The 22,700-nt window shown below is 27.8% G+C and overlaps 5 protein-coding genes across 6 annotated transcripts in view; 3 read left to right on the top strand and 2 right to left on the bottom strand.

Moving 5' to 3' along the window:
- The first annotated feature begins 47 nt into the window (after window positions 1–47).
- Window positions 48–7,857, top strand: LOC127286865 (heterogeneous nuclear ribonucleoprotein U-like protein 2). Of its 2 annotated transcripts, none has more exons than XM_051313473.1 (7): window positions 48–315; window positions 1,125–3,502; window positions 3,624–3,789; window positions 3,946–4,170; window positions 4,349–4,601; window positions 4,750–5,047; window positions 6,985–7,857. In XM_051313473.1, exons 1-7 carry the CDS (start codon window positions 186–188, stop codon window positions 7,036–7,038), a joined length of 3,504 nt encoding a protein of 1,167 aa, XP_051169430.1. In that variant the 5' UTR covers window positions 48–185; the 3' UTR covers window positions 7,039–7,857. The 2 variants fall into 2 exon arrangements, with proteins under 2 accessions (XP_051169430.1, XP_051169431.1); XM_051313474.1 differs by having other exon boundaries at window positions 4,750–5,111.
- On the bottom strand, window positions 7,193–13,480 carry LOC127286866 (probable serine/threonine-protein kinase MARK-B). The gene is made up of 8 exons (XM_051313475.1): window positions 13,354–13,480; window positions 12,035–12,843; window positions 11,659–11,949; window positions 11,335–11,585; window positions 10,993–11,257; window positions 10,682–10,921; window positions 10,276–10,606; window positions 7,193–10,207 (listed from the first exon to the last, which is right to left on the bottom strand). The coding sequence occupies exons 1-8, from the start codon at window positions 13,361–13,363 to the stop codon at window positions 9,315–9,317; spliced, it is 3,090 nt and encodes a 1,029-aa protein (XP_051169432.1). The 5' UTR covers window positions 13,364–13,480; the 3' UTR covers window positions 7,193–9,314.
- Window positions 13,481–13,645: 165 nt separating this feature from the next.
- LOC127286877 (uncharacterized) lies at window positions 13,646–15,107 on the top strand. The gene is made up of 4 exons (XM_051313500.1): window positions 13,646–14,084; window positions 14,165–14,278; window positions 14,434–14,590; window positions 14,695–15,107. The coding sequence occupies exons 1-4, from the start codon at window positions 13,824–13,826 to the stop codon at window positions 14,886–14,888; spliced, it is 726 nt and encodes a 241-aa protein (XP_051169457.1). The 5' UTR covers window positions 13,646–13,823; the 3' UTR covers window positions 14,889–15,107.
- A 106-nt stretch (window positions 15,108–15,213) lies between these two features.
- On the bottom strand, window positions 15,214–17,985 carry LOC127286870 (pre-mRNA-splicing factor Slu7-like). The gene is made up of 3 exons (XM_051313484.1): window positions 17,803–17,985; window positions 16,676–17,502; window positions 15,214–16,563 (listed from the first exon to the last, which is right to left on the bottom strand). The coding sequence occupies exons 2-3, from the start codon at window positions 17,500–17,502 to the stop codon at window positions 15,600–15,602; spliced, it is 1,791 nt and encodes a 596-aa protein (XP_051169441.1). The 5' UTR covers window positions 17,803–17,985; the 3' UTR covers window positions 15,214–15,599.
- A 997-nt stretch (window positions 17,986–18,982) lies between these two features.
- The window catches only part of LOC127286862 (uncharacterized), a 39,668-nt gene continuing 35,950 nt past the window's right edge, over window positions 18,983–22,700 (top strand). The window contains exon 1 of the mRNA XM_051313467.1: window positions 18,983–19,068. The gene's annotated coding sequence lies outside the window, so the exon portion shown is untranslated. The remainder of the gene's footprint in view (window positions 19,069–22,700) is intronic.

Genomic DNA, 22,700 nt, shown 5'->3' with positions numbered 1-22,700 from the left:
CTTGGCCCAATCAGAAAGCGCCTTTAGTAATACATAACGCTCGATGCATGCAAGTGTGTTGTACTTTGTTGTACCGCCATATTGTGTATGCAACGCGGGTCAGTGGCGCGTGTGTGAGCATTTTATAAGCATTTTGATCAAAAAACAGTGCGTGTGTTTCTAGAAATTGTATGAATTCATAAACCATGGATCCAGCGAAATTAAAAGTAATCGAATTACGATCCGAGCTTTCGAAACGAGGCCTGGATACAAAGGGTAACAAGGCGGTCCTAATCGAGCGGCTTCGCCAGGCGCTAGACGATGAGTCTGGCAATGGTATGTTTTTTTTTAAACACTGATAAATATCGCGTTTAATATTTCCATATGATTATGTTTCATTGTTGAAGACATTTAACAATGTTGTTTTGAATAGTCTCTTTCAATGTGCAAACAATTGTCGTTGATTCAAGCTTTATGGCTTTGCCATGTTAACACTGTTTTGAAATTATCTACAGGGTGATCCATAAAACTAATAATCTGACCTCGTTCATACGAGAAACGTATTGTTTTTTAAATATTGATTTTACAATTTGATTAATTAGTGGATGTTAATTGATTTTTCTTTGCTTTTATTTAATGTTTACAACTTAAGTCGGATAAATTTTTAACTTTTGGTCTAGTCCATTAGTTTGTTAAAGTGGAATTTTTTTTGGAAATTTGTACTAGTTAAACCTTTTTTTTAAATTATGTTAAGAAATTGTCTTTTAATAATTGTAAGTTAATTTTTCTTCTATTGTTAAATTAATTGTTACAAGAGTTTATTCTGAGTTTTTAAAATTTAATTTTAATATTATTAACCTCAAATATTGTTACAATAAACAACTTCTGCTATACTTATCATCATTTAACAAATGTTTATTGGTTTAAAGTTTGAAATTGTTTGTTAAATTAAAATTTGACAAATATTTGTTCATTTGTAATTAAAAATACTAACCTTAAATATTGTTTGTTTTTGTATAAAAAGTTAGTTATAGAGGCTTAATTATCAGTAAACAAATATTTATTAACAATTAATGTGTGTTTACTATTTTTTGTGATTTTAAATTAAAAAATTGTAAGCTTATTTAATTAAATATTTTTTTTAGAACCAAGCGTACAAGTGGAATCGAGTCCAGAGCCAGAAAATGAACGTGAAAAAACGCCAGAACCGTCAAAACCTGCGAAAACGCCGTCAAGGCCAATGCGCAGCACAAGACATCAGGAACAATCGCAGGATATTCAAGATTCACCAGTGCCAAGAACTCCAACACGAGGTGGCACACGATCATCAGCCAGAGCCGTGACTCCTGACAAGAAGCCTCCTGTTAAATCACCTGTTGTCGAAAAAGCACATGAACTGCCAACAATTACAGAAACACCTGGCGAGGAAGGTACGCCACAAAAAGAACCACCTTCAAAGAAAATTGCAAAAAAACAAGAAGAATCAGCTCCAGTAGCCACTGCAGTGGAAAAAAATACTGAAAAAATTAACGTCAGCCCTGAAAAGCATGAGGCACACGTTAGTCCTGTTAAAGTAACACAGGAATTGAAATCAAGTCCCGCTAAAGCATCACAGGAATTGAAAGCAAGTCCTGCGAAAGTAATACAGGAAGTAAAAGCAAGTCCTGTGAAATTATCACAGGAAACAGTAAAAACAAGTCCTGTTAAAGTGTCACAGGAAACAGTGAAAACAAGTCCTGTTAAAGCATCACAGGAATTAAAAGAAAGTCCTGTTAAAATTACACAGGAATCAAAAGTAAGTCCTGATAAAATTACACAGGAATCAAAAGTAAGTCCTGTTAAAATTACACAGGAATCAAAAGTAAGTCCTGTTAAAATTACACAGGAATTAAAAGAAAGTCACGTTAAAGTTTCACAGGAATTAAAGGATAGTCCTGTCAAAGTATTACAAGAAATAAAGGCCAGTCCTGTCAAAACTGCACAAACAACTGTTAGTCCTGTAAAATGTACCGAAACAGTTAAACCTGTACAAGAATCATCACCTGCTAAATCACCAGTTCAAAGTCCAGCTAAAAATCCACCAGTTGCGCTAGAAAGTCCAGTTAAACCTTCAACACAAAGTCCAATCAAATCCCTTCAAGAGAGTTCCGTTAAATCGGAACAAAGTCCAGTAAAATCTGAGACAGAGCACTCGAGTCCTGTGAAACCTTCCGCTGCAAGTCCTGTAAAATCCGAAAAACAAACAACTCCCGTTAAAACGTCACAGGAAATAAAATCAAGTCCCACAAAACAAGAAACTAGCCAAAGCGATGAAAAAAATATTCACGATAATGTTGAGAATTTTACGGAGGACATTGAAATGAAGGACGACGAAGAGGATCCAGGCTGTTACGCACATCTAATTACAAATGAGGAAGAAATGAAAAATTTCGATGAGGAAATGGACAGTTCTGATAAATATGATCACGATGTAAAGGATAAGGACGAGACTAGTGACGAGATTAAAAAAGAGGACGCAAAGGAAGATGAAATTAAAGTGGATCGAAAACGAAAACGTTCACCGAGTCCTAATGATGAATCATCAAAAGTTGCATTTACACCAAGATCCGAGGAGGAACCCGAATTGGAAGCAAGTGCAATGGCTTTGTCTTGGTACGATTCGGATTTAAATCTAGTTATCAAAAAAGAAGGTTTCATCTCAGCAACGCCAATGCACAATGATGGTTTTGGTTATGTGTGGGCCGGTGCACGCGCAACGTATGGTTTTAATAAGGGAAAAATTTTCTACGAAGTAAAAATTACCGACAATTGTCAAATTACCATACAAGATGAGGAGAATTCACATTTATTACGAGCTGGATGGTCAGTAATTGGTACATCAATGCAACTTGGTGAAGAGCCATTAAGTTTTGGTTACGATGGAACTGGTAAAAAATCGACAAATAATGAATTTTCCGATTATGGCGAAAGTTTCAATAAAGATGATATTGTTGGATGTTATCTTGATATGAGTAAAGATGATAATGTTGAAATATTATATACAGTTAATGGAAATAGTTCAGGACCTGCGTTTATTATTCCAAAAACGGAACTTGGCGATAAGGCATTATATCCACATATATTAACGAAAAATTGCACATTTGTTTGTAATTTTGGACAGGAAGATCCTTGGAGTAGTACAATATTGGATGATTTTGTTTATGTTGGAAAGGTCGATGTTAATGATCGTGTTTTAGGACCACAGAGGCCGGAAAAACGTGAGGATTGTGAAATGTTGATGCTTTGTGGTTTACCTGGTTCTGGTAAAACCTATTGGTCGATTAAATACGCTGCGGAGAAACCTGATAAAATGTACAACATTTTGGGAACAAATGCATTAATTGAAAAGATGAAAGTTATGGGATTACCACGTAAAGCGAGTCATCAGGGAAAATGGGAAGTTATCATTGATAAATGCTCGAGGGCTTTAAGTAAATTGGTCGATGTTGCTGCGAGAAGGAGACGTAATTACATTCTCGATCAGGTGAGTTTATCTGGATCGTTTTTACATTGCTTATAGTTTGACAATTTTTTCGATTTTCATCTGAGTAATTAAAAAGATATTAAATTTTACAATATATTTGACTAGTTTTGATTTTTTTCAGAACAACGTATATTTAACAGCTCAAAAGCGTAAAATGCGACACTTCCAAGGTTTCCAGCGAAAAGCAATAGTCATTGTACCTTCGGAAGAGGAATTTCAAACTCGTTCAACCAAACCCGAATATGTGGAGAATAAATCTACTGAAAGTACAATTCAAGAAATGAAAGGTGCGTTAATTTGGAATTATTTGGTATTTAAAGGGTATAAAAATTAAATTAAGGAAAAGAATAATTATTAATTAATATATGATATATCATATTAGATTATTAACTGGAAGGTAATTATAATTTTGTAATTATATGATGAAAATTATTAATGTTTAGCTAACTTTGTGGCCCCAACTGTTGGCGAATCTTTCGACGCTGTTGAATACATTGAACTAGGCGAAGAGGAAGCTAAAAATTTAATTGAAAAATACAATAAAGAAGCTAAGGAAGCCGGATTTGGTCAACAACATGAGAAAAAACGTTCTCGTTTTGAAAAAGCTGATCACCGCGATGGAAGGAGTAGCCGAGACAATCGGGATCGAGATAATCGGCGTTCTGGATGTAAGTGAATTATTTTTTCTTTATATTACTTGTTTTAAATAATTTTAAGTATACTTTTTTTTAGTTTAAATTAATTAATCTTCTTTGTCAAATTAAATAAAATTTTCAATACTTTTTTTTATTGAATTTTGTTTCAATTTTATTTATGAAGGAAGTAAAATAATTTTTGTCGTTTTAGATTCCGATAGAAATCGCAATTCATCTTGGAGAGGTGGAAGTGGTGGCGGAAGTTCCGGTGGAGGATGGAGAGATAGAAATCAACGTGGAGGTCACATGAGATACGGAGGTTCTAATAATTGGAGAGGAGGACGAGGTGGTGGTCCAGGAGGTTCGCAACATAATCGTGGTGATAGAAGAGGAGGCAACGACAGACGTTCTACAAATGATCGCAATCGATCGTCGTCACGTTCCGGAGGTTGGGGTCAATCTGGGTAAGTTTCTTTTGAAACAATAAATTAAAGAAATTTACATCCTTTTTTTTTAATACTTTAAAAATATTAAACTACAATATTTATCTTCGTTTATTAAAAAATTAAGTTTTTAATTAAGAATTCGTAAAAAAAGAACATTTTTTTGTAGTTACCAAGGTTCACAGTCGTCAGGTAGCTGGGGAGGTCAACAGGGAAGTTGGTCAGGAGGTTCAGGATCAGGATGGAATCAAGGTGGAGGCAGTAGCTGGGGTGGTGGCCAACAACAATGGGGAGGAGGCAATTGGAAAGGCTATGGACAGGGTAGTTATGGTCAATCTGGTTATGGCTCGTCAAATTACGGCAATGGAAATTGGGGCAGTTGGAATAACCAACAGCAGTATTACAATCAGCAGTATTGGGGCCAAAATCAACAGAGTGGACAAACGACAACAGCTAGTGGTCAAGCTGTAAGCAAACAATAATAATCCACCATAATATTATTAAAATATTATTTTGCAAGTGGAACAGAAAGTAAGTTATAGATGCCTCTAATTATTCTTGTAACCATATTTACACAACGGCATTCAATACTTTTCTTATATTATTATGAAAGGTGGAAGACCTTTTTTTTTATTTATTATTCTTTTCTTTTTTCAATGTTTTTCTTTAGAATGAGTTTCATAATATCTGGTTACTTCTGTTCTTTGTGATTTTGTTCATTGAAACTAACATTTTGTGCCTTTCCGAATGCTAATAATAATAATGATAATGGTGAATGATTTAAAACGGATCTGTTTCGTCGAAAATATTTCTTTTATATATTTCTATATATTATATAAATGAAATTTGTTTAGTCTTATTATTTCTCATTATTTTTTTTTTGAATCTACAAGAAGTTTATTGTACTTCTTACTCATATAGAATAGTTTTTATCCTATAATAATGTTTTTTTATTATATGAAGTAAATTTTCTCATTTCAATCGAAAAGCAAGTATAATGCTTTTCAATTCTTAATATATAATTCAAAATGTAATTATTGTAAAATAGTTTTGAAAAACATTGTCGTGTGAAATGTTGAATAAGAATTATTCATTTATTAATTGTAAAATGAAAATTGTCAAATAAGCTTTTTCAATGTACACGAAAACATGAATTGTGTGAAAGAAATGAGTGATTTCTTTTTGTATGTCTAAATTGTAATCAGAGTAATTCAGATGAATTTTTTTTCTCTTTTTTTAATAATATTTATTAAATAATATAGATAATTCTGTGCTGTGCAAAAAAGTGTTACAAGATTTGAGGTTTTCTATATTTTCTGTCAAAAAAAAAATGAATCTGTTTTCCAATTTTCTATTCATTATTTGACAGTTACATATAAAGCGTTAACGTTTTTTTTATCCATTATGCATCTGTAATTTAATTGATTCTTTTATATTTAAAAAGATTCAATTAAAACAAAACGTAACGCACTTTACGAACATTCATTAGAGACTATAAAATAAGGACTGACTTATTGGTACATAATTTGCATTTTAAAACGTTGTTTAAGAAAAAGAATCTTTTTTTCTTTTTTTAATCACTTTCAATAAAAATGAGCGAATTGAAGCAAACATACGGCTTCATCATGATTAATTATACAAATAAAATAATTTTAAGAACTGATATTAGGAGAAATAAGGTATGAAAAATTTTTTTGTGTGTAAGCGATATAAAATTGAAGCTTATATAGATAATCTTCAATTATGTGTTACAAAAATATTTTTAAATTAAATCTTAAGTAATAAATACCTAAGCCAAGAAATTGAGAGTTTATTTTTATAATTATTCCATTGTTGGTGAATTTAAATTACAATTGAAAATTTTAAATAACTTTTTAAAGAAGATGAAAATTATATATTTATTTTTTAATTTAAAGCAATAGTATGCATATATTTTTTTAACTAAACTTAAAAGATTGCATTTATTTTGAAATGTTTTATCAATTTTCAAATTAAATTTAAACTTTTTTTTTAGTTTTAATTAAAATTTATTTTTTATTAAAAATTAAAATTTATATGAATTAGAATTTATGTTTTAATTATAAGATTTGAATTTTTTATATCTAATTAAATTTATTTTCAATAAAAGTTTCTTATCAATGTCTAAATTAAATTTTTTTACTTGAATTTCTAAATACAATTATTATACTTTAAAAGTTTTAGTTAAACTCAATCTAAAATTACGTTAACATGTTAAATAAAAATGAATACAAATTTTTACCGTATGTTTGAATTATAATTCTGCTCTTTCGACTCGATTTTATTATTTTAAAGTAGAAATTATATGATATTATTAATGAATTATTCTTAATACCGACTAATAATTAATAATTACAATTTATAAAATTAATTTTTCTCATTTTAGACAAATTCATCGGCTGTTACATCATCTTCGAAGAATTCTGATGACTCGTACTGAAAATAGTAACAGTGGCACACAACGTAAAGTTTTCCTACAAAGGACACTTGATCAACAAAGAAAGTAGGAAAAAATTTCAATTCCAATGTATAATTTACATTATTACAAGTACTAAGTTCGAAAGCACGAATATTGCTTTATCTGTCATCACAGTGACTAATTTACGTACACAAGGACATTCATATTTTTTAGTGTACATTATTAAATAGTCTTAAAAAAAAACAAAAGATTAATAGAAAAACAATCACGATTAAGCTATAATAATATTCGATTGACGATTTTTATATTTAAATATCGACTCGTGTAGAGAAATTATAATAATTTTGTGCAATCAATTTTTCGATTCACATCGTATAAGTTTTTCGTGGAATAATATTTTGTTTGGGATTTTTTTTTTAATTATTAGATATTATGACGCGACCATATGATTGTTTTTCTATTTATTCATTTATATTTACAATTTGATATTGATAAAGAACAAAAAAGTTGTAAAAGAGACAACTTTTTTGAGTCAATCATATTATGAATATAATTATAGCCCGTTAATGTGTACAGTAATATAATACTATAATAATGATAATGATAATGATAATAATCTGTAAAATCTGCTCTGTACAGCTTTGCATTCATAATGTATAATGCATTTGTAAAAACAGAGTAGAAATCTTCTATTTGTAGAAGAAAAATTTATTTTATAAGTTGAATTATTAAGATTTCGTTTGTTTTAGAAATTGATAGATCGTTTAAGTGTAAGTGCTTTAAAATAATTATGTATTTAAAATAAAAAAAAACAAATTTAGGTTTTCAACAACATCATAATGTTTAAGACAGAGAGTTATTAAGAACATTATATATAAGAAATTCTAAATAATGAAAACCGGAATAAAAAGTCGATAGATATATACTAATGCGTGTGTTAGAAATAATGTTTCACACGCTAAATGGCAAATATTTACTTTATTTTGGGCTTAGTGAATCGAGTGTAAATATGTAAAATTACACAATTATCTCATTTTCAAAAAAGAAAAAATATTTTTTTTAATTTCTTTTTAAATAGTGAACTTGGAGTTTTTTTTAATGCGTAACCAATTTCTTCATTTTAAGGACGTGTGTAATAATGTGACTTCACCAATCAAGTCTTCAACAATTTTCCGTCGTTATTTGTTTATAATTAACTTCATAATTGACAATTACTAATTAATTTCAAATTTATTTATTTAAAAATCACTAATTTTGAAACTAACAAAAATAATTAAAAAAATAAAGTAAAATTAGATTTTGCAAATAATTTTTTTTTATTCGATTTTTTTTTCTTTGTTTTTGTGTTAATAAACAAAATATCAAGTTAGTGTAAAAAGAATAAAAATGTTTTGAATGTTCAATGACTCGATTCGCGATGTCATAATTATGTGTCAAATGTCCTTAATTAAAATATCTTATGTAAAGATAAAAAATAGTGATAGATGATAATTCAATAAAATGCGATTAGTGGAGAAATTGGTTTTGAATTATTTACTCTTTTTTTGGTTTTATTATAATTTCTTCTTCTCTGGATAATTATAATATATTTTATTCTTTTCATATAAATATTTTTATTTATGAAATAGAAGCAACTGAAAAAATTAAAATTACAGTGGCATCCAAAAATTTGAATAAAAAAAAAAGAGGTAAAAATGTAGAGATTTTAAAGGTTCTTTTTTTAAAATAACGATTTTTATTTGGATTGAGAAAAAAAGAACGAATTTTTCATAAAAATTAGCATCTATTAAAAAACATTTAACATTATTGCGCCATTAACTAAAACACAAAACACTGCATGACATTCTACTTTTTTTTCATTACAAAGTATAATATTATTTGGTGGCTGTTTTTTTTATTACCTGGTGAAAATTGAATTTTATAATTCAATAAAAATTGTTTCCAATTTGACACTTAGATGAGAGAATTAATTAGATTTAAAGAAATATTTTTTATATTTAAGAATATTTATAAAATCTTATTTATAAAAAACATTTCTTATATTATTTCCGAGTATAATAATAAATATTTCGAATAATTTCGCATTAAAGGAAATATTTATGTGAGAATTGCAAGCTTGATTTCTAAGTCTGGTTTTAATTTTTTTCTTTTATAAGAAACTAAAGAAAACCATTGTCTTTTTTTCTATAAATATATACATACGATACGTGAATAAAACCCCGATTACCTTTAATAATTTTTTGTTTCAATTTATAAAGGAATTAAAAATTAAATTAAATAAACGTTCAATTGCGCTATCAACTCATTGAATCATTTGAGGATGTGTCATTCGAAGGAAAACTTGAATTTAATCTCGATAGGAAATTAAAAACATTGTCATTTTGACCATTTGTCCGATTAAATCCTCGTTGTGTAGGATTCGCATTGATTGGAGGAACAATTTCCATATTTCTCGGTCTTAAATTTGATGATTGATTTTGCACAAGTTGTTCAAGATTATTAACAATATTATTCGTTGTAGGACGTGATTCATGATTATCGACAACAACGTTCATTGAATTATTTCTCACTGGACAAAGACGTAACACACGACTATCAGTTGTATTCGTATCACGATAATATCCTACAATTGAATCAATAGATCTATTTGTAGTGTTGGAATCTAAATTAGATCGTCTTAAATTATTATTTAATGATTGAACAACGTATGGCGAATGTCTATTAAATGGTGATATTCTTCGTGATAATACATTTAAATCTCTTGGATTTGAATTATTAGTATTATTATTCGTTTGGCTAGAAATAGCGTTTGAAATTCTTCTCTGACTATCCAAAACTCGTTCAATACTATTAATACGACGTTGTTGCATTCGCACACGAATATTAATTAATCGATCGACTATTGCTTCTCGAAAACTATTTTGTTGACTTCGATTTCGTAAATCGGGCACTGAACGATTGATGTCTCGTAATATTTCATCAGAATTTGATGATGGTGTTGTATAATTGGGGCTTGAATTTGACAATGAGACAGAAGAAGTTGGCAATGATCTTGAATTTGATTGTCTGACAAGTGAATCGGAATTTCTTGTGTCCACTTGAGTTCTTACGTTACGATGTCGATTTAAATCATCCATCGGGTGTGTGTTTCGATTTAAATTATCCGGCATTGATGATGAATTACTGGAAACTAAATTTAATTTCAATTAGAATTAGTAATTATCCTAAATATTTAGAACATTAGTTTAAAATACTCACGTGTACTGGTCTGTGACAAGAGTCTCGATCGAGAACTCACGTCTGATGAAGTTTCCCTTGAATTGTGATTTAATGACAATCTTCTTCTCATTAATTGTGATCGGCTAATTGCATCGCCTCCAGGTCTAGTCGACGACGTTGAAATATTAGATGAATGGGATCGTAAACCGCTCATCGAATTAGTCACTAGTGGCCTAATTAGAGAATTCAATAAATTCAATGACGATTGTGAATTTTGAGATTGATTTGCCGGTAAATTATTCGTTGTGGAATTAGTGTCGATTGTACCAAGTTGTCGATTACTCGTGTCTCTTTGCTCTTGATTAGTTGTCTGTTGAATATAAAAATGTTGATTCTTAAAAATAGTAATTTAATTAAAATTGAATTTATTGTTTTTTTTTATTACCTGATTCTGGGACGATCTACTCCTGCTGCAAGTTCCTCTTCCTTGCAATGGGATTGCATCGCCTCTATTCGAATTATGTTGTCGTTGATTATCTCTTGGAATTAAATGCTTGTATTTATTTAATTCCGCTTGTGTCAATTCTCTCGCGTCTGATTCAATTCGATAAAGAGGAATTTGACCGTACGGCTTTGGACGCGATAAAATTGGACTCGGTTGCTTCATCATTTGATGCATTTTTTCCTGTAAAAAATACAGAAATATGACTTTTTATTCGAGTAGAAAAAATAAATTTTCCCCTTTTATCGACGTACCTGTAGCGTTATATGTTTAAAGAAATCCGACAATGATTTTTTGCTATTTTCCTTTTTCTCCTCCTTTTTCTCTTCCGCTTCGTCAGTGGCTTCAGTTATTTCAGGAACCACTTGATCCTCCTCATCGATCATTATTGGTGCTCTAAATGTTGCAATTATAGTGTCGAGGGAATCCAAAACTTGTAAAGCAGTCAAACGTTTGCTTGGTTGTAAAACCAATAGATTTCTAATAAGTGAAATTGTTCCATCCGACACTCGTCCGTCACTAAAGTAATTATTAATTAATAATTTCTATAATTGAAATCCTATTTAAATATTTATCTAAATTATTGAAACGCTTACTTTGGAATGTTATAGTTAGCCGCTTTAATTTTACTAAATAATTGAGTTGGACTACTATCGTAAAATGGAAATTGACCAAATAACATTGTAAATAATACAACTCCCAATGCCCACATATCCGAAGGTTTTCCTAAATATGGTTTTCCACATAATACATCAGGCGAAATATAAGCTGGTGAACCTCTTTGATCTTTTAAAAGATCATTTTCACTTGCCAAATGTTTTCCCAGACAAAAATTTGTAATTGTTACCTGCTTAGAGAAATAAATAATTAATAGATAGAATTTTAGTTTAAAAAAAAGTTTATAATAATATGTTACTTGCCTTTCTTGTTTTGCGATTAATGACGAGATTACCAAGTTTAAGATCTCGATGAACAATATTTCTTTTATGTAAACATGCTACAATTCTAACGGTATCGTAAAAAATTAAAAGAGTTTCTTTTTCGGATAATTTTTTCTCCCTTATAACATGATGCTGAAGATTGAGCAATTCTTCATTTCGTGGATTGAAATCGTGTGATGTCAAACAATCCAGAACAAGACACAAGCGACGTTTTAGTTTCCCTGTATAAATATTACCCGAGGCAGTTTTCTTCTCTTCCATGGCACAGTCCTGAAAAAATTATTTTTCAGTATTAACAATTTAATTATTAAAATGTTTATTTAAAAAAATCAAAAGAGAAGAAATTTAGTCTCACTTTAAAAAATCCATGATGATGAACAACACCATCTTGATTTTGAAGTAAACTTAATAATGAAAATTCAGCATGTAGAAGCATTTTTCCCTGACGATCATCCTGAGTTTCATGATCAGACTCATCTTTTAATGTTAAAATTTTGATAGTATAAAATTTATCAGTTCCTATTCGTCTAGCTAAACATTGCACTATACTTTTCACTGGTGATGTTCCAATTAATGGACCAAGTAAATATTGACCAGCTTTTTTAATTGTATTTATTGTCACTGGTGTACCAGGTTTTGGTACATTAACATTCACTTGTTTTTCATTCTTTTCTGATAATGAAGGTTTCGTAAATTTTTCCCAACAACTCGATTCTTTATTTTTCAATTGTTGTTCGGAAGGGGAAAATTTCTCGCCATTATTTGTGTGTAAAGAAACACTTGGTGAATTTTTTTTTATCGTTTGCCACGATAATGATCTTTGGGTACAAGAGAGATGTTCGATGCATCTTCGTTTTGCACGTGGTTGACCACTATCGTCAACGGAACTTGACGATGTTCGACTCTCATTTTCAGTTGTGAGTGTGTTACTTTGAATTTCAGGAGTTTGAATCGATAAATTTATTTCGGAAAACTCCATTCTTGTATTTGCATTTTCACAGTAATTTCCATTTAAATGATGAACGTCTGGATTTTCTCCAGGAAGTGCTTGATTTATTTCGGAATTGGCTGTATTGATGGTTTCGAAATTTCCTGATGATGATGATGATGACGATGATGAGGGTAATTGAACATTTGAATTGTTTACATTCGTGGGAGTCGAACCTACAAAATAAATAAACTAGTTACGATAAAAAAAGAAAACTATTTACATGATGTCATTTTGATTACGGAAACAGTCAACAAGTTGTTGACAATTTTCTAAATTAGCAATTCATGTTTATAAAATTTATGTATAAGATTCATTTCAAAGGAAGAAAAATGAAGAATACATTAGAATACAGTTTAAAAATAATTTAGAATTATCTTCAATTAAATTATATATACCAAAATTAATGATTACATCATAATTTTGTAAATAAGACATAGTATACGTTTTCTCTCAATTATTAACAAAGGGATAAATATTTTTTACAAACGACTATCAAATACATCGTAATATTTATTATTTATTTACCAGGAATCATAAAAATTCTCATAATATAATTTTGACAGCAGAATTGCCTAACATAAATAAATCAAAATTGTATCAGTTGTTTTGGTTTAATTTTCAGTTTATCTCATAATACTATTATTTTTTATTCTGTCACAATAAATAATAAAAATTAAACTTACCCCTAAACATATTAAAAATATATAAACAGATGTTTAATAATTATATTATTTTTATTTAGAATACCACAATTTATAAACTTAGGTTAGGTGACGTTTTACATTATATGTGTGTGTGTGTGTGTAAACACCGCTTAATACGTATAATTTCGTATTTTTACGAAAAGTCTCGTAAAGCAATTTACCTTATTTTATCTAAATTTACGACGGTAAAGTTTCCAATTGGAAACTTTCCGAAAATTGAAGCATTTGAAACTTCTCTTGTCCACATGTGATCCTAACCTAAAAATAGAAAAGATCATTGTTTTTCTATAAAAATAACATTTTTACATATTTATTCCATTGTTTAAAGTATAAATAAACATTTTTGTAAAACTTGTGACATTGTTGTGGAAAATAATAAAAATAAGTTTTTTGTGTTAATTGCAACAAAATAATAAACAAATAGAAATTGATGAATTTCCATAAGTTTAATGAAGGAAGAAACATTGCAAATTAAACAAATGAATCATTTAAATTTAAATGATTCAACATCAGATTTAGATTCAAAATTATCTCAATCTTTAGTAATTATGGATTGTGAAAATAAATTGAATTCAAATACTTCAAATTTAAATAAAACTCCAAAAGGAATTTTAAAGAAATCAAATAATGTTGTTCAGCATGAAACTGGTAGAGATTATTATCAAAACATTCAAGAACAAAATTTAGATTCAGAACCTAGGCCTCATAATGTATGTTGTATAAACTTCTATTTAAAAACAAAAATTTATTTAATTAGAATTAAAGATTAATCAGAAAATTTATTTTTCAGCTTGAAGAATTAGCCCAAGCATTTGATTTAAGTGCTGCAACAATAAAAAGTACCTTTAACTTGGATGACATTGGTGAAAATGACGAAATTTTCTTAATGGAGATCCCGAAATCAGTATGTAAATTAGAAATTTATTTATTATTAAATATTATGTGATTTATTTCAAATAGTTATAATGTAGTAAATAATTTTCATCGCTTAATAAAGTTTTCAAATTTTGTCTTCGTTATATTTTTCATTATTAATGATATAATGAATTTTTGTTTCAGGTAAATCCAGAATTACTCACAGGACAGGTTTTATCTTTCACAGATAAAAGCAAACTGAGAATAGGAGAAAATCGTTATATTGCAACTCATCGAGAATCAAAAGGAAATTTAAGTTGTGTCTTTAATTCAGGAGAGAATTCACAATCCTACAAAACTGGTACTTAATTTCATTTAATAAATTAACTAATTCAAAAATGTAACTATAATTCTATTTCAAATTAGAAAAAAAGAAAATACTTGAAATAATTAATTTTTTTTTAGTGAATATCAAACCTGCTGGAATTATTCAAGTAAGGCAGAAAGTTAATTCTATTCCTAAAGCAAAACCAGAGAGTTATGAACAGAGTAAAATACCTTTACCGCAAAATATTAGAAACAGAGATCCTTTTCATGGAGTAGTTACAACACCTGTAACTAATATTAAAGTTGAAAAAGAATTAAGAAAAAAAAGGTAATGAATATGAACTTAGTTTAATGTATTATAATAATTATTTTTTAATTTTGAATTCTCTAACGAATTCTATGTTTAATTATTTTATCATGTACAATAAATTTCTCAGAGTAAGGCATTTGTATAAAATCTAAAAAATGGGGTTTTAATTAATAATATTTAAGGCATGTCTTATTTATTTTCTAAAAAATTCAAATGAAAATAGATTATAATTTAATATCTATTTAATTTAGTTGAATAAATAAATTTAGGTATTGATATCATTTAGATCTAAATATATAACTTTTAACTACTTTTTTAAAATTAATATTTAAATATTTAGATATAAATTTGAATTTATTATATAATCAGTGTTTATTTACGTTATATTACAAAAATATACATCACATATATACATTTCATTACACTGACATATTTCCTACTTATTATATTAATTGTACTTCAGTATATACTAGTTCTAAATAATTAGTCTTCTTTATTTTATGTCCAAAAAGAAGAGAATTTCTTTATCAAAAAAAAGAAAAGATTAAACAAAACATTATCAAATGTTTAGAAAATAATTTGTTTCTTTTAAATTTCGAGGTATAATTCTAGAAAATAACGAATTCATTAAAATCTGAATTCAAATTGACTGCCAGGAGACTAAATAATTTTTAATATAAAAAAATTATTATTTACATACACAATTTTCTTGAAAAGAAAAAAATAATATGGTTTAATTTTTAAAATGAGCCATAGGATCCTCAACGCGGGAACGTTTAATTTGAAAAGCTTCAACTTCTTCAGCTGTTGGCTCTTTTGCTTCGTACATACTATTGTATGCTCTATTTCTATCTCCCAATTTAATCATTAATTCACCTTCTCTTTGACTTTCTTCTTCTTTTCTTAGAGCTTCTTGAAGTTTACTTTCAGTTTTCTTTTTTTTCTTCATTCGTAATTTTTCTTTACGCTTTCTTTTCTTTTGCAACTTTTTCAACTTATTACTCGCCTTCTTTTCAGTGACAGTCCTTGTGTCAACATCTGAATTTGAATCACTACTATCAGACTCTGATGATGAATCAGAAGAATTATGCTTTTGTTCAATTTCCTTATCATCTTCATTTGCATTTTTCTCATCATATTCAGCAGCTGTTGATGATGATGATGATGCTTGTTGAGTAATTATTTTCTCATTACTTGTGGATTGGACAATTATTGGAACATCAGCTGTCAATTTACCGGACTCGCCGGTACAATAAGAATTTTTGATAAATGAATGACAACATTTGAAACCCCATTTTCCATCACGCCAGAATGAACCCCAAACGGAAGAGTGATTGCCTGGAATAATATCCTCTTCATATTTTGAACGTATCACTTGACGTTCTTGCCCTTTAATTATTTTACCAGCTCGATTATATTCGACATATTCCTCAGTTTGGGCCAATAAAAGAGGTGCTGGTGGCACATCGAGATGTTCCTCACCACCGTATTTTTCAATTACACGATTTTTACTTTTATTCTTTTGCTCGCTACGATTTTTATCGTATTCCTTTTTCAAAAGTTCAAGTTTCGTTGGCTCGGCAAGAAGATGAACGTCCAATCCACGTCCAGAAGCTTCCCAGGCAAAGAGTTGCGCCGTTGCATGTTCCTGTGTGTCTCCAGTAAAACGAGTAAAATTCTCACCTTGATAGTCAACCCTGTGAAAAAATAATTCGTTATAGAAAACAAAAAAAAATTATTTACTTTATCTTGGAATTAGAGAATATTAATTTTAATAAGTGTCCAAAAAAATTAACATTATCTACTCACTCTCTGTCCGTACCAGCGTAAGGATTATCACGCATTGATCTTGTTTTTGGATCATAATAAGCTGAATTGGGATCCAAATTTCGAAGATATTTCGCTGTATCTTCGCGTATTCTCAAATTTCTAACAGTAATACGTTGCTTAGAATCAACTTTAGTTCCAGGCATATCAATTTCATCGACATATTTATCTTCATCTTTATCCGAATCCTGATCATCAATTTCACCAGCATTGAGCTTTTCGGCACGTATTTCTTTTTTTGCCTCCTCAATTTTTTGATATTCCTCGACAATTTCCCGATGCTCAGAGGGATCATAACCGGCCCATCGATCACGTTTTGCATCATAATCAAGTGATAAATCTGGTTGTTGTACATCATCGGAAGCCAATTGTGTTTGTGAAAATTTTGCCAATAATTTTCTTGGCCTCTCAAAACATTCCTTACGTTTATGACCCATAGCACCACAATTTTCACAGGCACCTTTTCGATATTTAACAGCACGATTTGTTTGTTGTTGTTGTCCACGAATATACCAGTCGTCAATACCACTGAATTGCTTTTGACGTTCAGGTTGTGGACGTTGATGCTTTAATGTTGGACCCTGAGCATCAAAGTACCAAGGAGTAGTGCTAATATATTGTGGAATATGAGGATTAATGTCTTTTCCTTCCTCGTCGACAGCAGCCGGTGCAGTACCAGCTTTTCTCGCCTCTTCCAATTCTTTAGCCTTTCGCCAATCATCTCTACTTTTTTTCTTTGGTTCATCCTCGAATTGACTCTTATTTTTTAAAATCTGCGATACAGGTACATTCGCCAAAGGATTAGCCATCTAAAAACATTTTTTTTTCTTTTATAAATTTCACAATCATTAATTGATTAAATAAACAGTTTGTTTTAAAGAAAATATAAAAAAATTAATTAATTAATTACAAGGTATCTAGTGGAACAAAAATAAACAGAAATTAGTGTAAAAACAATAACTTTTCTGTAAGTCAGCCAGAATAATTATTGATAAAAATTAAATAATAATCTCATAAAATAAAATACAAAAAAATTAACTTGAAACAAATATATTTAATGTAAATGCAAGAAAATAATATTTATATGAGAAATAGTGTCAAATACTCACTATTATATTATAGAATTTTATCACTTATGTAGAATTTAATAATTACATTTCTCGTAGCAATACAATTCTGAAATGTGTTAACTTAATAAAATCACATTAAATCAATATAAATTTTATTTATTTATCGTTTAAATGTTTTATATTGACACACAGTACGTATTTATTTCAGCCATTTTGAATAAACCTAGATTCTGGACAAATAGCTGAGGTGGTGTTCTATTTGTCCAGAGGTTGGTAATACTGTCACACCACAACCGGAAGTTAGGAAATACTTCAATTTTCCTACATTTGTCAAAGGTAATATTAGAAAATAAATTTCTAAATTAATCTTAGTTGAATAAAAATTACAAATAATATAGTAAATGATGTAATATTTATTGTATAATTTACAAAATCAATATATTGAATACATTATTCTTGAACAATAACTTGTCCACCAATCAGCAGTTCGGTTACAGACGCCATGTTGATTTCCAACCAATCATAGAGTAGTGAAAGTTGCTACGTTCATACATGTTTATTACTGTCAAAAAATTTTCCGTTGCGAATTGCATCAGTTTGGAACGTGAATTTTTCCTTATTTTTTATAAAAACTTTTTGGTTTTATATGTTTTTTTAGAATTGAAGAATGATAATATATAGATATATGCATACTAAAATATGAAAAAATTATAAAATAAGTACTTTTGTACATTGACATGGCGCACGTGCATCCGGCTTGAAAAGTGCAAAATAAATATTTGTTGGAATCAAAACGATTATTTTTAATAATTAAAGTGAATCTTTTTGTTTCAGTTTTCCCTCGATAATATTGGATGACAAAATGTGACGATCCTCGTAGCAAATACAACAGTTTTGAGATTTTAGAACTCGGTCTTTTTGAAAGGTTAATTTTTCAATTTCCATAATAACCTATTTTGGTTATATGTGAAGATATTCAGTAATTATTAAATTATTTCACTATAATTAGTATTTTTAGCAACTTTTTGGCACATAAATTATTTTGTTTAAAAAATATTATTCTAGCTCTCCTACGGTGTCATCTGAACACGATAATGATCAACAACTGTGATAGTCCTTGCAGCAAATACAACAGCTTTAGGGTTTTAGGCCTCGGTCTTTTTGAAAGGTTAATTTTCAAATTTCCAAAAAAAACCTATTTTGGTTATATATGAAGTGGAAATTTGATTTTTAACCCAAAAAAGGGATTTCCGAGTGCTAATGCCTTAAAATAGTTAGCCTTGGCAGAGGGAATTGACTTCACTGGTGAGTAAAAATTAGTTAAAGAAATTTCTTTGCAATCGCTATTAATTATTCAATTATTTACATGAGCAAAACTTGACGATTATTTTATATCTTTTATTTTCGATCTTTTGTTTATAAAATCGTAACGTGCAATCTGTAATGATTCACATAAAAACTTTTAAAAGAGACGGCAACTCTGAAAATACCAACATAATTACAAAAAAAACACATATCCAATTTTGGTTACATATTTAATTATAGTTTCTTATTAAGAAAAATAACTAATCATCCAGTACAATACTCTTTTTATAAATTACATTGGAAATTTATTTACAAAATATTATTGACAAATTTTATTTATCAATAAATTTATATTTAAAAAATTAATCTGAAAATTTACACACTTCTATTATTTATAAATATAAATTTAATTTATTATTAAATATTTTTATTTCAAAAATTTAATGATGATTGATTTCATTTTTTAACAGAAAAAAAATAATAAATAGTTAATTTTTCCAAACAATGCAATTAAGTTGTAATTACAAATAATATCCTTGGAGACAAGTGCATTAATAATAATAATAATTATACCTATATAATAAAAGTTTAGCATAAAACTTGTTTTTCTCCTTGCGCTAAACGATACAAACAAAATTCCTTTTCTCCTGGATTTTTGTGCAAAAAAAATGTATTTAAAATATGCATTTATAAATAGTTATTGTCATAAATTGATATTTTCATTGATTTAATAATATTGTCTTAAGGAAGTGACAATTTTTTTTTTTTTTTTTTTTAAATATTTATTAACATTTTTTTTTAATTTTGTAAACGATTTTTTTTTCAATAAAAAGAAGAAGAGCGAGAATAAATAAATAGGATATAAATTTTACTGCTCTATTTTTACAATTGAAAAATTGAGATCATATTTTTTATCTTTTATCATTGCTTTATTCATAATATATATATTTTTTTAAATCAAAATTTCGTGTTGAGCGCATTAATTTGATTAATGACTGGAATTAACAGTAAAATGTTATGGTTACGAATACAATGCAAATATTTCACAAAATGATTTGCATTCGTATAACTTTCTCCTGCGCGTTAACCTTGCACAGATAATATCTTGATAAATATCGACCTTCCTACCCTCTTGAGACTTATGTCAATGTCATAATGTATATAATATATATTTTTCTATTATAATTCACATGATGATATGATTAATTCAATTACAATTCAAGATCATATTATCTATTTAACATTTGTATACTCGTTATGATAAGATTAATTTGATATTATTTAATTTTTTTTTAAATTTTATTTTCATATACATATTAACATTACATGCGAGATTATATTATGTCATAATGACAAAAGTTATATTGCATATGATATATTATATACATCATTGTCATTGGGAGAATAATACATATTTTATGCAGCTTACATGATTTAAGTACATTGACTCGTCAGTAATAAAAAAAAATTTCACAGGATAATATGACATTAATATAGAATGTTGACTCACAGTTATTTAAAATAAAATGTGGGTTTTATTGAATCTCATTTTCCTCAATATGACTCAACTATGAATTTGAAAAAGGAATTTTTTTTTAAGTAAAATTGTTTAATTTGTTTTTTTTTTATTTTATAATCATTTACTGTTATTCTTTTTTTCTTTTATAATTATTTATTGTTATTCATTATTATTTTATTTATTATTATTATTATTATTATTATTATTATTATTAAAATTATTTATTATTCTGTCCCATAAAAAAATAATATAAAATAACTTTCGGGAGTAAAATGAAATTAAAATTCTAAATACAAAAATATAATCCAGGAAGGTTCACAAAAACTTTCGCTTGAAAAATAGTCCTGAGGCAAAATAGGATAACTGATTGTGAGGTAAAAGCAAAGACAGTCATATCACCATGACCGTTTGAGATAACGTATAAGATATATGGATAAAGAACTTAGAACCTTATGGGTCGACTATTCATTCTACAATTGCTCTAATAAGAAAGTCTAAACGACTCCTACAATATGGAGGTTACGATTTTTTCCTAGTGCCATTTCCGTCTCAAAGAAAATTCTGATAGGAAAAGAAACTTTACACAATTGTTTTAAAACCGATTTATATATATATATATTTAGTGCTGGTGAAAGTACACATTATATTATTGACTTTTTAGACAATTTTCTAGTAATTTATGACTTTTTTAATACAAGAAAAAAGATTTGCAAAATATTATAATATTTACAAAAAAAAAGAAAGAAAAAAAAATGAACTGATTTTATGATAATTGGAGAGTAAAATTTTAAAGACTCCATTCATTTCATTAGAGAGTAATTTTTATTCTATATTGTTTCAATTGAAGGCTATTAAGTATTTTCATTGTAAATATTTTCAAAGGCGTTGAGTGAATTTAAATTGAGTGTTTATTATTTATTTTTTTTATTGTAAATGAAAATTTTTATTTTTGAAAGTTGCAAACAAAAAAAAAAATACTTTTTAAGTTTGATCATCAATAAAAAATTTATATGTATATATATGTGTGTGATCAATATTGGTGATTGTACGCGTCATAATTCGCACAATACTTTTTTCTGTTGAACTCGATTACAATTATTGTGACAACCCAGTTTACCTTTATTGAGGCGGAGAAAAAATATTGCGTTATACGTATTCGCCCTGAAATATATTGCTGACATGATATGTATGACATTTATCTCATTCTTATACTAGAAAACAATGACATCAAAATTTTTAATAATATCGATCGATATCATCATATGCAAATGAGATTTTTTTTTCATACAAAAATTCATTGCTTTTTATTGTTTTAATTTTTTATTACAAAACACTATTTCAATAAAATTAAAATTTTCATAATTTTATTATAAATCTAAATTATTTAATAATTTATTTAATTGAAATTATTATTAAATTATTAAAAACAATTATTATAAAAAAATAATAATTCAGCAAAATCAACATTTTGATAATTTTATTATAAATTTAATTAAAATTATTCTAAATTTTTTTTTTAACAATTTTTTGTATCAAAAATAAAAAAAAAATAAATAAAATTAAAATTACTTTTAATTTCCGAAACATAAAAAACTTAAAAACTCATAAATTTAATTTATATAATATAAACTAATTTTATCAAAATTTTATTAATCTTAATTTCATTTTAGAGCATTAGTGTGCAAAAAAACGTGATGCATTAAAATTAAAAATAATCACTCGAAATATCTCGGTTTTTAAATGCACACACGCTTCTCATAAAAAATGAAATTCTAAATCTGATTTGAAAATTTGTATTTGCGTTTAGAAATCTGTCCAGGGAGATAAAACTGCAAAGAATATAAGAAATTATTCTTTGTTATAAATATAAAGTCATAGTAGAAATTTATTTTCCTCTGAGATCACAAAGGTATAACAAGTATTTTCGAGACATTTCTTCAGGGCATTCACGAGAACTGTAGTTGTCTTTAAAAAAAAAAAAAAAAAAAACATTTCAAAGTCATTCCCTCACACAATTTATTATTTACACTCACTTCAATTTCATATCACGTTTATGATTTCTTCACTTTTATATCGCTTTTTGTCTTATCATTTTAATTTCTTGAATTTGCAA

The sequence above is a fragment of the Leptopilina boulardi genome, unplaced genomic scaffold (assembly GCF_019393585.1).
Source record: "Leptopilina boulardi isolate dan_hultmark-lab unplaced genomic scaffold, ZJU_Lbou_2.1 LbouV2_364, whole genome shotgun sequence".
NCBI classification, from domain to species: domain Eukaryota; kingdom Metazoa; phylum Arthropoda; class Insecta; order Hymenoptera; family Figitidae; genus Leptopilina; species Leptopilina boulardi.
This window is presented reverse-complemented; position numbering and strand designations above follow the sequence as displayed.

Bases quoted from the DNA above. Each gene is read 5' to 3' on its own strand.
- LOC127286865 (XM_051313473.1), top strand. From the start codon at position 186: ATGGATCCAGCGAAATTAAAAGTAATCGAATTACGATCCGAGCTTTCG. The intron at 3,790-3,945 runs GTGCGTTAATTT...ATTAATGTTTAG, and splicing joins TACAATTCAAGAAATGAAAG to CTAACTTTGTGGCCCCAACT. The intron at 5,048-6,984 runs GTAAGCAAACAA...TTCTCATTTTAG, and splicing joins CAACAGCTAGTGGTCAAGCT to ACAAATTCATCGGCTGTTAC.
- LOC127286870 (XM_051313484.1), bottom strand. From the start codon at position 17,502: ATGGCTAATCCTTTGGCGAATGTACCTGTATCGCAGATTTTAAAAAAT. The intron at 16,564-16,675 runs GTGAGTAGATAA...ATTTTTTCACAG, and splicing joins TACGCTGGTACGGACAGAGA to GGTTGACTATCAAGGTGAGA.
- LOC127286877 (XM_051313500.1), top strand. From the start codon at position 13,824: ATGAAGGAAGAAACATTGCAAATTAAACAAATGAATCATTTAAATTTA. The intron at 14,085-14,164 runs GTATGTTGTATA...TTTATTTTTCAG, and splicing joins CAGAACCTAGGCCTCATAAT to CTTGAAGAATTAGCCCAAGC. The intron at 14,279-14,433 runs GTATGTAAATTA...TTTTTGTTTCAG, and splicing joins TAATGGAGATCCCGAAATCA to GTAAATCCAGAATTACTCAC.
- LOC127286866 (XM_051313475.1), bottom strand. The intron at 11,950-12,034 runs GTGAGACTAAAT...TAATTTTTTCAG, and splicing joins ATCATCATGGATTTTTTAAA to GACTGTGCCATGGAAGAGAA. The intron at 10,607-10,681 runs GTAATAAAAAAA...TATATTCAACAG, and splicing joins GTAGATCGTCCCAGAATCAG to ACAACTAATCAAGAGCAAAG.